This window comes from Telmatherina bonti, assembly GCF_933228915.1.
Source record: "Telmatherina bonti genome assembly, chromosome: 2".
Lineage (NCBI taxonomy): Eukaryota > Metazoa > Chordata > Actinopteri > Atheriniformes > Telmatherinidae > Telmatherina > Telmatherina bonti.
The window spans coordinates 26508921-26526567 of NC_136620.1; the positions used below are offsets into that span (position 1 = coordinate 26508921).

A 17647-nucleotide genomic window follows, 5' to 3' on the forward strand; every position below is an offset into this window, starting at 1 on the left:
TCTTTAAATAATTAAAACCCAGGAAATTACAAATAGTCTTTGCCTACAGCACTAAAGTGGCTCCTCCTTTATTATATTGGAGGGATCTATATTACTTATTAATTTCTGTACAATAAATGGATAAATATGACCTGTTAAGCTATTGATCAGTATCTGAAAAAGCAGCTTAGTAAGATACAGAAGATTTAACAGAAGCAAAAGAATGTGGAAAAAAAAATCCTGAAACTTATTTTGAGCAGGAGGAAATGTGAGAGGAAAATGTGGCTTGGCCTAAAATATTCTGTCACAGTCTATTGGACTCACAACAGAGCTCAGTCTGTTAGCCTCCTGTATGTACAGATTTACATCGGCCCACATTCCAGCTAGAACCTAATAAAAGCATATAAATATTTGAAACAAACTTAAAAACCTTGTAAAACCTGAAAAACAATCTGCATCAGTAGAAGCGTGAAAGCAGGAAAGAGGCGCATCTCAAAGCGAGGCGAGAAAAGATAAATGTCTCAGAATAAAGAGCGTTAGTGCCGTTTGAGCGTTCGACGTCACAGTGAGCGTACAGAAGTCAGAGGTTAAGCCCTGTGAGGATGAAGCCGGCAGTTTGACTCTCTGGAGGCCCAAGCCTTGTGCTGGTCTCCTGCAGGGAAGTCCTCAGGAGCTGCCTTATGCCTCCACTGCTCTCCTTCATGTATAGGTCTTCACTGAGGCCAGAGCCTGTGCTGGAGGACAACAGGTTGGGTTTAAAGTGATTTCAAAGGCTCATATTTCTGCAGTATAGCTGTATTATAGCAGTCACTTAAATAACACACAAACAGTTCAGACAATGTAACAGAAAGCAGTCATGTCAATCACAGTCCGGGAGAAAAAGAATATTTAGAGCAACACAAAACATCAAAGTACCCATGATTGCTCCGTTCACCATTACATTTTTTTTTTTTTTTTTTTACCCCGAAGAGACAAAATTTCAAACACTACAGAAATATGAGTGTGGACAAAACAGGATGATGAAAGCGCTTACTGGTGCTACTACACACACATGAAGTGAGAGCCATCAGTGAGCGGAGGGGGTGTGCTGGGAGACTGTGGAAGGGGTGGGGAAGAAGACGACAGGCTTTTCACTGCAATGAAACAGCAACATGTTGAGCACACAGGCACATAGAAATGACAAAAATAAACTAATCAGATCAGTGATTAATGACTAAATGGCCAAACAACAGAAATAAACAGTCAAGTCAATGGAATTAATGCAATTAATGCAATTAATGAAGAGTGTGACGACAAATGAAGTACTAAGCAGCACATACAGTATATAATGGAAGCAAGAGTTTCTAACAGCAAGCTCCCACCAGCGTTTGTTTTAGCACATGCATCTCTTTGATCAGAACCAGCGACTCCCTGTGCTCCCTCTGGAGTTGTACCTGCAACCAGCTTGCTGCGTTTGGAGGCCTCTGCTGCCAGCTCATAGGAGATATTAATCATCTTCTCTTTCTCTTGTACAGTAACCTCCACTTCATTCTCTTCTTCTGGGCTTAGAGCCAAACTAGGTAGCACATTCTGCATGCTAGGAGCAAACACACACAAAAACACACAGCTTCTGTAGTATGCATTGTAGAACTTCACAAATAAATATACAGACAAATTGTGTTGAAGTAACAGGTTCAAAAGGACTCGATGCCATTAGGAAGAAAATGTCTCTAAGAGGACCTTCTCTGCACTTCTGACACATTGATGTAGATAAATGGAGTTGGGAAGGAGTTGCCTCCATTCATGTCTATCTATGGTAATGTCCTGCAATGACCCCAAACTGACCTCTGACTTCTAAATAAAACTGACATCTGCTTGGAAATATCTCTGCTAACCTCCAAAGATTTCCCTTTCACTAAAGGATTTCTTTCTAATATCCATGGCTGAAGTAGACCTGACCACACTAATGATTAGTTACAGGTATATTTACCTGTTTTTGGCAATCAGGGCTTTGATGCGGTCAACTTTCTTTTGCTTATCAGCCTCCTGCTCAGGACTCAGAGCTTCCTCTGGGTCTGATTCAATGTAACGCTCAGGAATCAGCACTTTGTCAGGCACAGAGAGCTGAGGAAACACAACCAGGCAAGAATAAGTGGCATGTTTTATGTACAATAAAATGTTGCTTCATGCTTCATCGATCAATGTGGGGGAAAAGCGATCCTCAGTCCATCATATCAATGCATTACAAATAAATATAAACCAGAAAGTTTGTTTTAAACAAGCAGCATCTCATTAACAACATTATAATCTACAGTAGAAAATGGGTCCAATTGTGTGTTTTAGACCTAAATAAAGTTGTGAGAAATGCTTCATTTGCTGCATGTGGGTTAGTTTGGAACAAACTAGAAGGACTTTGTGCTGCTATCTGCTGCCATGTCTGCACCAACATGGGAATTTACACAAAGACTTTTTTTTTGCCTCACATTTGAACTCAGTTTTGAGCAACAAAAACAAACTCAAGAAAACACCTTCCAGGGTGAAGATTTTCCCCACTTTGGTATCAATGTTTAAGCACAGACTGGATGTTTTCTAATATGGCTGCCATCCCCCAACAGGAGGCACAGGTAGGATTGCACAGGTGCTAACCATGTCACTCATCGACTTTACTGAAGCAACAGACGCAACAAAATATGCTTCAGAGGCTTTAACAATATAGTCTAACAAAGAAACAGTAACCAACATGGCTGGTTTCAGACAGAACCAGTAGGACCAGTAGGTGGGACAGCACTGAGAATAAAGTTGTTGTTGGTGCAGAAAAACAAGAGAATTTCTTTCTGTTGTCTCTGAGTGAGACGCTTTGCGACACTTCGAAGGGGCAACAACTGCAACCGGATAATCTATCAGTTCTGTCAGAAAAATTGCACAGCAAAGTATTGAGCAGGCAGTGGCACATGACACCAAACGCCTTTAGATCGTCAAAAGAGAAAATACGAAGCGCTTATATAGTAGCCATCACTGCTGAATTTCTGCCAGACACATGTTTTTTTTTTGTTAATATATAAATGGTGGTGTGTGCAAGCCATAACTTTTCTATTTCCAACCAAAGGGGGGGGAAATTTCTCAAAGTTTATGAGTGTGTGATCTAAGCAGTAAAAAATGATCTTTTATAATTGTGAAATGAAGTGTAAGATGAACCCTCTCAGTAGGGATGTGAGCAGAATAACAGACACCGCTAACCTCTCGGTCCACATTGAAATGATCGGATTGCAAGGATTCTTTGAGACGGGCGATCTCCTCTGCAGGCGTCTCCTGCTCCTTCACCACCTCCTGATGCCGCAGAGAGGCCTCCAACTCCAGAATGTCACTGCTCATTACTTCATCCCTGCGCCTCATTTGGGACTAAAGATAGAAAATAAGCACAGATAGAAAAAGGAAAAAGTTCATTCACATTACCTAACTGGAGAAATCCCAGATTTCATTTGTAAATATTCTGACTTTATATCCGTAGTCGACTACCTGCGTGCTGCGGAAATGATTAGTAAATGAGTGACTGCGGATGGGTGTGTTTTCTTGGCTGCCTCCCCGGCTGCTGAAACCTTTTTTCTTTCCTCTGAGGGCTCCCTGCTGGTGGCGACGGATCCTCTCCAGCTGCTCCTCCACACTCATCCTGGGCCGGTTGCCGTCCACAGCAGAAAGCTGCTGCTCCACAGCACTGCGGGGACGGTCCTAAGACAAAGATGGAAAGACAAAATTTAATGTATACTGTAAAAAAAAGTAAAAGTAGAAACATGAGGAAAATAAAATATGAAGCCAGACACATGGGAAAAAAGCACTTAAAGACCAGACGTCTCATTATGGTCTTCAACTGGGATTCTCAACAGCCAGGAGACATAATCTTAGATCATTTTACTGTCGAAGTATCCAGCATTGTGACAAATACTCCACCGTGAGCTTGTAGCTTTGCAGAACCTCAGTTCTCGAAGCAAAGTGGTCTCCCAGTCTGGTTGCATCTGATCTCACTGTGCAGCATTCGCAGTATTAGTATTGCTGAATATAATCTAAACTTTAGCAGGCAGAATTATCTCAGGACAAACTGCGCCAAATGGGGAAAAAACATTTCTGTTCCTTGATTGTTGAAATGGCTGATTAATGTTCAAAAGCCCTGACTGCTATTCAGTCACTAATGCTGGCACACATGGATACACTCTGAGGTGCCGGAGGCTTGCTGACGCCTGAACAGCAGAAGCTGATAGGCTGATGATGTGAAGTCACTCATTTTAAGGCTTGAGCCATGCTGGAGGACTGACAGATGTGGACTCGTTGCAGAGCCAGAGGACACATTCTCTACTGCTCCTGTTCATCTCTGCAGGCCTGTGACAACATGGCCTACAAGGAAAACTGAGTGTGGACATCACTATGATAAGTTCAGCTTTATTCAACATAAACTCATGTACTTGCAGAAAAACAGGACACGCCCTGCAGTGTGGTGCACTAATGACACAGTCAGCCGTGTCAGATGATAGTGAATGAGGCTGGAAACGGTATAAACCAAGCTTGGCATCTATTTCATGTGAGCCTGTTGTGACAACATGAGTCACACTCGAGTCATGTGATGACTGGCCTCCTCTGTCAACCAATTGGGAAGGGAGAATATAAAATTTGAGAAAATTTCACAGCTGTCCATTAGGGCTTGTTGATAAGACGATATAAATCGTTTGGACGATAGAAAATGTCTATAGTTTCACATGAAGCTCTATTGTTTACATCACAATAAGGTGCTTTACTGCAGATGCACTTTACGGCATGCATGCTGCAATACATAAACATATATTCCGTTTGGATATAAAGAGACCAACGTGGAAGCCACAACAGACTAGCTCACAGTCCCGACAACAGACTCCAACACAACAAACTCATTTTATCACCTGCACAAGAATCAGGAAAAAGAATACAGAATAAAGAATAGAGTCATTGAGCAAATGCCACAAAAACAGCGTCAAGTGGAGGTGAAAGCACTTATAATAAACTCCAGACACAATCGCTGTAACAGGCTTTTACTTGTGAAACGCCATACGGCCATAGTTCCTGCAGATGGAAGGAGATCACTGCTGCTGTTGTCAAGCAGACCTGGCAAATAACTGATGACCGACACTAAATTACACAAACTATTTTGTCGTTATGTATATCGTAATGGGGATATAAAATGAACTATATCGGGATATGAGATTTAGGTCATATCACCCAGCCCTACTGCCCATAGAACACCATGACAGAAAAACAAAACAAATTTGTATATCTACAGCTTACAACTCTAGAAATGATACAGTGAGAAAAATGTGCCGTTACTATTACAAGTTCACTGACTCACCGTCCTGGGATCAGGCTTTCTGCTTTTCCTTAAAGTTACGTAGGATGCTATGGAGGAAGAATCTGGCACGGGAGATTTGGTTCTGGGTGGGACGATGCCAACTGGGTAGGACATGGCTAAAAAGAAGAGGGGACAACACATTGTGAAGAGGTTTACTTTGCTCATTGTTGAAATCCAAGATGCAGGAAATACGACAGCCGATTCCAAATGACTCATCAACTAAAGTTCAAACATACAAGCAGAAAGCCTCTTGCCTCCTATGAAGAGTAGTTTTAATTCGTATTTCACTAAATTCAAGCCACTTCTACTCGTTATTTACAAACCAACTATTGTAATTTTTAAATCAGAATTATTCACATGACTTTCTGTGATTAATTCCAGTTCTTCACACTGTTGAACACAAACTTCAATAATGAATTAAAAATAAATGTATCGTGCACTTTTATATTAAATGTACTGCTATATTTAAGAAGTTCAGCTACTTTTGGTTTGCAATCACTTTAAATAATTTCCTTCTAGCCACTGCAATCCCTTTCACACTAGCAGCTACAAGATTTCTTCTAAATATCATATAAACATTCAAATCAATAAAATCATTGTAATAAACAATACAATAATGTAATAAAATCAAAAATAATGAATTAGATTTCGATAGTGCTTTTCAAGGCACCCAAAGCACTTTAGTGGATTCTTTTTTTAGTCAGTCCTCATTCCTTCTCGGTGGTGGTAAGCTACACGTGTAGCTCTACAACCACCACCATACACTCATACACCAGCAATGCCAAAAGTAGAGACAAACAAGGTCACAATCAAACCACCAACTTTCCAGTCACTGGACAACCTGCTCCACTACCTAAGCCAGTGCTTCCCAAAAACAACTATTGGCAGAGGATTAAAATTTCAGGATTTATTTGTTAAAATGTAAAAGGTCAGCATATGGATTTCAAGACTGTGTGAAGCTGCTTTCCTTCGACACCGAGGGGAACAATATCTGATGGTGAATTTCCAGCCATCAGTTGTGTTGCCATGCTGGAAGAGACAAAAAGCTGGAGTAGCATCTCAGCACTTCTATGTGAGAGTAGAAAAGATGAAAGAGAAAATTAAAGATAGTGTGCTTAAACTTGTGCATATATTCAGATGATGGGTTTTGTTCTTTAGATCCTCTGTGGTTTCTGTCACAAATCCATAAAATGATTTGGTTTGTGGCTTCTATAGAGCAGAGATTTGGAAGAGTTGGAAAAGTAAGATGTAGACATTTATCTACACATCTATGGGGATTAGACCTTGGCACAAAAACTGCTCTTAATGGCTGAACTGCGTGAATGCAAACATCTCAAGCCTGTCCTACTCCCACTGTCATTTGTGCTTGGACTGTGTATTCAGAGCTGTGAAGCGATGCTGAAACAATTGTCTGCATTAACTGTTCTTTATATTCATTCATTTATCTATAATGCTATAATAAGGCAGAAATGAGCCCATACTAGTAAATATAAAGTCATTAAATTACAGTAATGTTACTAAAATATTAAATCAAAGTCAAGTGCAAATGCTACTGTAACCATAGTAACCACTGCACAACAAATGATGGTTGCCAAGAAGTTATTTTGTAATTTCTGAACTAGATTAAGCCCTAAGAGATAAAGCCTGACCCACCAAAGTGATGCTAGAGTAAAATATTTGCCAAGGTAACCATGGAAACTAAGATGAGGGCTGGGACAGAAATTTGTCCCTCTAAATACTCTTTGTATCCTTAAAAACTGAGAATGGTTGATCGTAGTAATTAAACATTATTTAAAAAGGGATGAATGAGTACTGACTCCTGCATGGACTCTACTTTTTGTCACCAAACTTGCAATGTAACAATTTAAAATGTAAGATGTGAAAATGATCACTGACCCTTCATCTGGAGTTAAGTGACTCAGATGAAACTGCATCATCATCAGAAAAAAAACAACACCCCAATGCATCGATTTTTACTTAAACACACCTTTGTTTCCAGAATGTTCTCTATCAGATGGATTTTCAGATCTGTCTTCCCCATTGCTCTCATCCACCTCAGTTACTGTGGTGAGCTCTGGTTCACTCTTATACAGCCTGTAGTCAGGAGCCTTCAGATGAGAGGGAAGACCAAAAGAAATGACAATGATCTGAGATACAGTTGAACTTGGTGCTCTGGGTGAGATTAAAACACAAACATATAGTATACAGTTTAAAGAGAAAACAGTTAAGGTGTAGCAGGCATGTGGCTTTATTTACAACATGGACACAACAAATAAATAAAATCAAAACAGAAATGATCACTTCTTTATATCCAGGAAGACACAGAAAAGGATGGTGATGTAATCAAATTAAAAACCAAAAATTATATAATGTGTAAGTATATATATATATATATATATATATATATATATATATATATATATATATATATATATATATATATAGAGAGAGAGAGAGAGAGAGAGAGAGAGAGAGGAGAGAGAGAGAGAGAGAGAGAGAGAGAGAGAGAGAGATTGTAATGTGAGGAATTAAACACACAAAAAAAAAAGAACACAAGGCATTAAATGTGTGGAATAAAATGAACGTTATTCAAACAAATATAATCTAAACACACCACAGTAAGTTATGTGATGACACAGCTGGGGGCGGGGGTCAAACATGGGGTCAACGGGTCAACGAGCTTACGCTGTGCGTGCTATTCCTGTGATTGGCCTTCCTGTCCTCTGGCCTGGGTAGTGAAGAGGGGTGCACACCAGCATGAGAGGGATGAGGGGGCACGATGGGGGGGTTGGGCTCGTAGGACTGGGGTAGGGGTGGCCGTGGGGGTACAGAGTCTTCCTCCTGGGGATTATACAGGGCAGGAAGCAAGGTGACACATGGTGCCACCATGTGGGATCAGGGCAACAGCCATCTGGTACAGAGCAGTTCTGGCCCACAGGATCAGGCTGACTGGCTGATTAGCCAGAGAGAGCCCTCGCTGTTGTTACCGCTTGACTGATGTATTTCTTTAGAGACCCCCCATTTATTTTGTTCAAAAGCAGAACTGGCTGTTTGAGTCCTCAGCTACGCTAATCATCATCAGTATAACTGCAGATGCTGTCAGTTTTGCTTGAAATTAGTGGGATTTTCTGTCAAAAAAATTGAGCTAAAATACCTTCTAGCATATCTAATTCACAATGGCAAAGTCTGGACAGAAGCCCAGTTCGTATTCAACATATCCACATCTCAGACGCTAGACCATTTCTTTTTTTTTTTTTTTGGTTGGTACCGCCTCACCTCATTTTTGTGCTTACTGAAGCCGGTCCTGGATCCATAGAAATCCATGCCATCAATGTCGTTTCTCTGGGCTTTGCTTTTATTGAGTGCTTCCATCACATCTTGAATCTTCCACAGCTCTTTCTGTATGTGGACATGCTGCTGACTGGGAGGCTCCGTCTGAGTGCACACAGAAAAAAAAAAACAAAACAAAACAACAACTTTGCTTTTGTTATCTAGTTAATGATGTAAAATTAAGATGTATGAGGCTGAAAAAGATGCAGACAGAATATAAGTTAAATGGGAGTGCACTGAATGAAATGGGGTCATTTTAACAGTGGGGTATGCAGATTATGCAGACACTAATGTGTTCAAGTTACTGCAGTTTGTAAAAGAAAAAAAAAAAAAAATTAAAAACGGTGGCGGCACGAAGGAAAGACAAGGAAGTTTAAACGAGGCTGTACAAACAGTGGATAGAAGGAAATGGAAAGAGCAAGCAATAGAGCCATACAATTAACTCCCCCTGCTGATGACAGGTCTGTGAGAAGGAGGAGGTGTCTAGACTCCATGACTTCTCTGGTCTAAATGAACACTTGCTCTGACTTGGGCTAAACCAAGCATAACTGTAGGAACAGTTTGTGTCTGCCTCTAAACAGCTCTTTTGATGAAGGACAAGATGAAAGACGGACTTAATTAAGACTTGCACCATAATCACTTCAGTCATCAATCACTTGCTGTGCTGCTTTGATAGTTTAATTTAACTTTCTCTGCAAGGAGATCAGGGCCTTAGAGCAGAGATCTTCATTCTTATAGTCCAAAATCACAATCTGTCTGTAATAAGGTTGATTATAAGCTGGACTTTCATTGAAGCTCTGTGCATTTCAAGCTGAAGTGTACTTATGTGTTTTGCAGTCAGTGAAACAGTAGATGCTCCACAACACTAAAGAAATGGAGCTTCCCAGAGAAACGATCATACCTGTGGGCTCCCCAACGCTTCTAGTTGCTCCAGCAAGTTACTCTTGGCTAAAGTCACATCTCCCTCCAATTTGTCATATTCCCTCCACGACTGCTCCAGCTCCTGGTTTTCGTATGAAGAAAACATACTTTTGTGAGTGACAGTGACAAACAGTCTGGAATATTATTAGAAGAGTTGATGAAAGAGAGCTTCCGTGTCCGTGCAGGGTGGATTGTTGTAGCCTAATACGTACAGCCGTGACTCTAGAAAGCTCTCTGCAGGTGCTGAGGAGGCCGCTTTGTAGCAAGTCTCTCTGTTGGATGACACTCTGCATGGCTGCCGGGTTGTCTGAGCCCAGCTCAATCTCCTGGCTGGCCGACAGGAGCGCCGTCTCCAAGGTGTGCTGAAAGAACAAACACACATCAACAGTATTCAATTTGTCATTGTAATGTTCGGATCATTTAACTCAAACAAACCCATATTGGATTATTGATGCAAGTAGCAGAGAGAAAAAGAAAATATCCTTTTCATAGCATTTTTTTTATTTCATATTTTAATCTGTGATTTTGATGCTGATTTATGCCAGAGCCTGACTTCAGATCAGTTTGGTCTGTTTTAAGTGATAAAGGAGTCCTTTTGCTTTGCTGCTGCAGAGATTATAAATGCTGCCCACTGCGTGTAAGAGAGCAGCGTTCACAATCACTGTTTTTTCACAAATTTACCAACTGCAGTGTTTAAACACTGTTGGATGTTCAATCTCACCAGATGGGATTTATGGATGCTGTTCAAAGCGGTGTGTCTAAATCCAATTTACAGTGCTGTTAATAAATATAGTTCAGGATTCAAGGTGTTCACTAATGCTAACCGTTGTTTAAAACAGCATTTCCAAAGGAGACTGCTGATATTAAAATGTCAGTTTGCAAGGAAATGAGAAAAGCACAGGGATTTGTGTCACTGCACTGTGCTAATCTGCAAGGCAGGAAGTTACACGAATGATGATTCATTAATCCATAACCACAGGAAGTTCTACGAACAAATTCCCTGTAAATCTACAAATCAATCACACAAACATATCCACATTTCATTTGGCAATATTTGTCTTTCTTATCGGTCTGGAGGAAACTCCAGATAAGCAAGAAATCAGGCTGCAATGATTTGGAGTTGCATGAAGTGTATAGTGGGGCAGCAGGGTGTGTTTCTGATCTTTCTCTGCACTCTTTACCGTAGTGTGTGCAACGCTGCACCGAAACTAGAGCAACAACACACTGCTGACAGTAGAGAGTCACATGACATACATGATTTTGCAACGTAACCCAGACTGGTGGATCAACCTGACGACAGCAGTTCTAGTTATAACTTACAATTAAGCATGACTGCATACACAAAACGCTTTGGTTTGTTTAGTTCAGGTGTTTTCTTCTAAGCTAAACTCAGGGATGTTCACGGTTCACACAAACATTAAAATGTGTATTCTTTTAAGTTTATTTTTCTTTCCAGATGAAAGCTCTTTGTTAGCATGGCTAACTAAACATGTTTCGTGCGAAGATGTGATGGCGCGCAGTGTTTCATTACCTTCTCTCTGTACAGCTGCTGAAGTTTGTCCTCCTGAGTTTTCACCAGCTTATCTTGCTCACACAACCTGCTCAGTTTAGTCTGAAGGCCAAACAGTAGAAAAGTTGTGAGCCACTTTATATGCCATGAAACACCGTGTAAAAAAAGAGAACAGTGCTGAACTCACATCAGTATCCACTTCCTCTGGCATACTAGTGTAGGCTTGTTGCCTGTACTCCCCTGGACTCAGCTGTGAAGACAGACAGAGCATTAGGCAAAGACACTAAATCTGTACATACATATTAGAATGTGGAGATCTAATGCAGTGTCATTACGAGGCTCTGGCTGAGCTCTTGGATTTACTCTTGAATATGAATTCATATTTCACTTAATCACACAATCTACATGATCAAACCTGTGGTGGAAAACCAGCCAGTCTGAACACAATTTCTCTGCTGATGACTCTTCTGCTTCATATTTCATTATGCTGCCATTCTTTTCATCAGCAAACGCATCACGTTGTATTGAAATTGCAAAAGGAAAGCATTTGAACTTATCTTGATCACTAACTCTATAGTCTGCAGCCAAGTTGTGTCGATTAAATGTCTTTTCTCCAGCTACTGTAGCAATAATTCTGTCTCTGGTTGCATCAAAATAATAAATTTACTTCAGATAAAAAAAAAAAAAAGAAAAAAAAAAGGAAAAAAAAAAAGGGGGGGGGGAGTCGTAACGTACAGAACATTTTCAAACAAGTAATAATTAGGTACTTTAACCCACAGAAAAGTGGTCCAAATGTACTTGTATAAATACAATTTAAACAGGGGATGCTATTCCAGCTGCATTGGATCCCATGTTTTCAGAAGATGTCTATATCACACATTCATTCATCCACAAGACAGCTCACATATATAAGGACAGGGACATGGTTGTGCATTTAGTTTGTTCTCACATTAGATATGAAATGACCAAAGGGGGCATAATTTAAATTTACCTTCCGGTGAGAGAAATGTGTAACTGCATCAAATATCAAAAAGCATGACTGAACGGCGCAAGCAACCTTGATCTGCTTTGGCTGAAAAATATGTGAAAGTTCAACAGCAAAGCTTCAAAGCTCCGATTTGACATTTTAACATTACAATAAGTTTTAATTTCAAATCCAATGTGACCTACATAACTAAATAACACAGAAGGACTTGCTGCCCAAATACTGTGAGGCTTGAAGGCAACATTCTTCTCTCACACTTGCACTCTTTCACACTCATTTCTCAGCACTTTTTTCTTCACTTGAACCACATGGTACAATTAAAGCAGCGAGAACCACATGGCATTCCACACTGAACATGCAGACTCTCCCACAGATAAGTTCAGGGAGCTTCCATGTGGTGCTGTGTGGACTACAAGTGACATGAAGAGGAGGAGGGAGACAGACTTCTGGCAACTCAACAGGTGGTAATGCAGCTGCAGTGGAGCCGGTATGCCGATGAACGGGTGAAGAGGTGGATGAGGGCAGACTTCGGCGGCACTTTGACCCCTCTGTACTTTCCATCAACAAACTGACAAGAAGAGGTTAGGGTGGGGATGAAGAGCTGAACCCCTTGATACTTCCATTTAAAGACTAACTCACAGAGCATATGCACTAAAAAAAAAAAAAAAAGACTCAAAACAGTCAGAGGAGACATGTTTGTTTGTCCATTTAACTAAACCTAACTATTCAATCATTCTATGATAAATATGAGAAAAACTTCAAATTATTGCACTTAAATTAAACCTGCTTTTAAAATCTGCTCACTTTAACTTGGGAAAATGCATTTTGTGACTAACTGACAAGTGATAAAGTCTGACACGAGGGTGCGAAAACGTAGACACACAGAAAAACAAGCAGAAAAAAAATATGACGAGAGAGGCATGTTGGTGCTTTCTAGCTATTGTCCAAACTCTGCTGCTAGCTTAGTGTATGTGGATACAACCCCAACATAAAAACCAGAGAATGGAGGGAGAGCAGAGAGTACATACATTATAATACTGTTTTAAAAGTCATGCTCACATGAACATGACTTCTTACTAGAGGAAGAGAACAGTCAGAAGCAATGGATGGGCAGGTGCTGGCATATCAAACGATACAAGGAAACTGGTCTCAAGATGCCGTGAGGACTTGGACATCGAAGGAGGAGCATTGCAAACAGACCAAAGAGAACAACAGCTACTGGTGAGGATGAGGTGGAGCAAAGCCTTAGGCTGGCCTTACTTGCTGGTAAAGTTGAGGCCTTGGGGCAGAGTTCTCAATCAAAGTGTGAGTCATGACGATTAAAGGCTCATTTTCCTTCATCTAGTCCAGTGTAGAGAGGAGTGATACAGCAAGTGTCAGAAAGTTTGTAGCAGTGCTTCACTGCTGAGACAACAGTCACAGTGGGATTACACCTCACTCTACCTAATGAAACAGACCTGGACATAAAAACGTGCATCCAGGAAGGACGGGGACGGATGCAGCTCCAAAAAGCAATAAGTAATATTTACAAACAGGATCAGGAACATTTCATTGTGCAAAAACATCAGAAGCTTATTTCTTACCTCTCCCTAAAGTTATTAATACTCTGTTTAATATAATGATGCAGATAAAGCAAGAATGCCTGCTGCACTGCACGGTGCGATATGAGTGTTTAGATGACTAATGTAAGTAAATACTCTGTGATTAGATAAATCTAATGCTTGCTTTACTTTAATAATCATTAGAAATGTGTTTGTGCTCCTTTGTGGACACTAAAATGCACTTCAGTGTAACTAATTAGGGAACAATTGCAAAAATGTCTTTGCAAGCACTTTACAGTTCCTTATTTGCCCCTTATTAATAAAGTTTCTCTGGGTAAAACATATGTATAAGTACTATATGTGGCAGACGCAAAACTTGAGGACTTCAAGCTTCTATACAGACGAGATGTGGGGCACAGAAAAAGAACTAGCAAGTTTTTCAGTTACTGTAGCTGATAGTGACTTTAGAGACGAGTGAATCAACTGGCCCTTGAAGGGAAAGGCTCCACAACATCCAAATAAAGCCTGGTAAATTAGATAGATCATGCTATAGGCATCACACTCATTGCAACTAGATGAGGAAAGAAAAAAAACTTAGTTTGATTATATAAATCTGCATTACGAAGCTTCACATGAAAAGTTTAAAGGCAGATCATCTAAAGCACAAAAACTGGCATAAAATTTCATATCAGCAATTTTAAGTGAGATTAAAAGACGAGTAAATTATATATAAGCACACATGATTCCTAAATCAGCTGGTTTGTAAAGCTTTTAAATGATTTAGAGCAAAATTACATTTCTGATCTTCCGGTGTGTTTGGACTTCTCAGGCATCTTTACTCTTTCAGAACAGGCTTACTTTCTGTCCTCACTGTTAAAACAAATCTGCACGAAGCTGCTCCCAGTTATCATGCATCCCATTTGTAAAATAAACTTGAAACGAAAGAAAAAATAGTCTTAACTCAAGCTTAAAACTTCCCTTCTTTACACAGTGTTTGATGAATGCACTGTTTATTCTTCATAACTTGCTGTTTCAGGTCTTTTTCTTAACTTGATTGTGTATAACTGCATCCATCATTGATGCTTTTTTGTCTAATTTGTTTTAGTGAAGCTCTGAGTCATTTTATATATTATTATTATTATTATTATTATTATTATTATGAACAAATAAAGAATAACTTAGCTTAATAGATTAGCTAGGCATCAGAGTAGAAACAAGTAAAACTGCTGACGGCAGCCTGCTGATATACATAGTAACAGCAAAGCATTTAATGAATTCTGTTCACTGCTAAAGAAAAAAGGGCATGCGCTCATGCATTACCCCACCTGATTGTCCAAATACATGAGGTTCCTTTGGAGGTGATGGGAGAGAATGTCGTTCTAGCGTCAGCAGCAAAGGAGAGGAAAGAAAAGGCAACAGGACAGTGAGACAAAAGAGAGAAAAGGCCATTTTTTTTCCCTGATGCTCTCTCTGAGCATCTCTCACTTACAAATCACAATAGCAAGCCATGTAGCTAAATATATTCAGAGAAGAAGGAAGCAGGACAAGTCAAGGTGAAGAAAACAGGTCAGGTACCGGGTGTACTATAGAAGGTAACACAATGAGTCTTCTACTGCAGCTCCATTATGACAAAATGGCCACATGCAGTGTTGACCAAGCGCAGGCAAAATAAAAGAAAAAATGTTAAGTTAAACATGAAATCTTCCTCAAATGACAAGGCAACACATTTGGAACATCTCTGGCTGTAATGGTCACTGGAGGCTTTAAGTCATTTATACTTTAGAGGATAAAAACAGTGACGACAGTCTTCCATTTCAGACCAACCTGATCATCAAATCTGCAGTTTAGCTTCATGGAAGAGAATTTAACTGCAGAAATCTGGAAATAAAATTCCTTTATGTCACTGGCCTGAGCCTTTCTTATTCAGTCGCTTGCCAGGGCTTCAACTTTCATTTCCAAGTAACATCTACTTGGACTCTCTTGGAGTAGCAAATGACATAATGAACTGCTCGCTCTGCTAAAATGGATCAAATGTAATGAACTGATGAACTTCGTTACGTCACAAGCTGGTTGTAAGATGATTTTCAAACCAGCAAAAAGCCAGCAGTGTGTCTCTCCTGAAATCAGCCATGCAAGTAAACCAAACTAAATCTTCCAGATCGAGATGGATGATGGAAGTGTGTAAAGATGGCAGACACACCACAAGCTAATACAGACGCTTGTAGAGACGTGTCCGGAGGCCTGACCTTTGGGTTGTTGCCATCCATGTTTAGTTGCATAAGCTGCGCTACAGTGTGCTCCCGGATACTGTTTAGCTCTGCCTGCTGCCGTCGCAGCTTTATCAGAAGCAAAGTCAGTTCCTCGGGCTGCAAGGAAGGGAGGAGGGAGGGGACACAGTCACGACAAAAGAGGGACACACCGCAAGAGGGGGGTGGGAGAGAACAGGAGAGAGCACACCAGGATAGGAGATTAAGAGGCATCAGGACCCAAATAGATGAGCATATCCTGGTGTTGGGTTTTCATGCGGTTCAGGACCATAAGATTATCCAGGGTGCTATCGCTGTCAGCAGCATGCAACTTCTTTATCTCTCTCAAACCAGAAGAGGTTGTATTTATCACAGAATCCAGGTTTCCTGCGCCATCAGGACATAACTCTGCATGCGGCTTTGACATAAACTCCTGATCTGGCTTAGAGTTGTGACTGACAGGGTTTTTAAGTCACCTCTGATGTGAAGTGACTCTAAGAAGCTCCTAAAGTGAACATATTCTAAATCCTACCAGCTGGAACGTACAACTGAGTTCTGCCTAAATATGTCTCTGTAAGTCCGGTGATGATGGGAAGAAAGAGGGGGGAGGGAGGGAGGGCAGGGGGTAGAATGAAAACAGAAAGGTCTTTTTTAAAGACGTCCAGTTCAAGGAAACTATGACACCAGAGTGTGAAGTATTCGGCTTAGTAGCACAGTGATCTACACCTGGACAGACAGACACAATAAGGAGACGACTCAGAAGACTCACAGTTTTGCCTTGGAGAGACTGGGCAGTGATAGTTTGGATTGGGATCCCTGCAGGCATTGACCTCCTGTCAGGTGTGTAGGCGTACTGCAGAGAAAAGTATTTAAGTGTCAAACATACCTGTTAAGTACAAGTACTAATTACCTATTTATATATTTTGAAGACTGCATTATTGGATGAAGATAGCAATATGTTTTCTTTTACCTGTGGTCATTGTTACGTAAAAAACCCCTCTGCTCACGCTAACAACTGACCTTGTTGATTTGTGACCTGTTCCGTCTGTCTATGCTCATGTCCCGTCTGTAGGTGGGAGAAGAGATCTCTGAATGAGCATTGGCCATGTTATAAGATCGCATCGGAGAGTAGCCGCCGTACATGGACAGGGAGCCGTGGGAGGGCGATGGGGGGATGGAGTGGCTCGGCACAGCGTGCTCTGATAAGTTGATCATGGTTTTGGGACTGGCGATGCTGCTGTAGAGCCCTGACTGCCTGCTGTAGGCCTGTCTCTGCTGCCACTCGTACAGCTGCCACATGGTGTCGTCTCGCATGGACCGGCGCTTCTCCGCTGCAGACGGACCGAGGGCCTGGTCGTACAGTGATGGCGACATGCTGCAGATGCTGTCCCGCTGTGCCATGCTATTCCTGGGCATACTGCGGTAGCCATCGCCATAATGAGGCATGTAGGGTACCCGATGGCTGGGCATATTTCGAGGCAATGTCTGGTACGATGTGATGCTGATGAAAACAAAAAAGAAACGGAAAATATATTTTATTTACTTTACTCTCACAGACAAACAAAAAAACAGTTTAAATCCATCTGTGTGAGCATTTATAAGCTCATGTTTATGTCTTAAGTTAACTGCATAAGCCAGGACCCAACACGTACAAATTAGACTCTCCCAGTGACAAACAAGCCTTTAAAAAGCACAACTTCCTCTGTGGGTTCAAAGTCAGAGCAGTTGGCATCAAGAGAGAGAGAGAGAGAGAGAGAGAGAGCTTCATATTAAGACTCCCTGACAGAT

At 40.8% G+C, this 17647-nt stretch overlaps 1 protein-coding gene across 1 annotated transcript in view; it reads right to left on the reverse strand.

The window, feature by feature from the left end:
* The window catches only part of LOC306762534 (pleckstrin homology domain-containing family A member 5-like), a gene marked incomplete at its 5' end in the record, with an annotated part of 76787 nt that continues 59140 nt past the window's right edge, over positions 1-17647 (reverse strand). The window contains 18 exons of the mRNA XM_079249056.1: positions 1-713; positions 1013-1112; positions 1413-1555; positions 1949-2082; positions 3196-3357; positions 3475-3684; positions 5327-5442; positions 7314-7434; positions 8012-8167; positions 8603-8761; positions 9558-9659; positions 9790-9939; positions 11109-11189; positions 11275-11337; positions 14939-14992; positions 15860-15979; positions 16629-16712; positions 16880-17360. Of these exons, the coding sequence (XP_079105182.1) occupies positions 1021-1112; positions 1413-1555; positions 1949-2082; positions 3196-3357; positions 3475-3684; positions 5327-5442; positions 7314-7434; positions 8012-8167; positions 8603-8761; positions 9558-9659; positions 9790-9939; positions 11109-11189; positions 11275-11337; positions 14939-14992; positions 15860-15979; positions 16629-16712; positions 16880-17360 (2428 nt within the window). The 3' untranslated portion in view covers positions 1-713; positions 1013-1020. The remainder of the gene's footprint in view (positions 714-1012; positions 1113-1412; positions 1556-1948; positions 2083-3195; positions 3358-3474; positions 3685-5326; positions 5443-7313; positions 7435-8011; positions 8168-8602; positions 8762-9557; positions 9660-9789; positions 9940-11108; positions 11190-11274; positions 11338-14938; positions 14993-15859; positions 15980-16628; positions 16713-16879; positions 17361-17647) is intronic.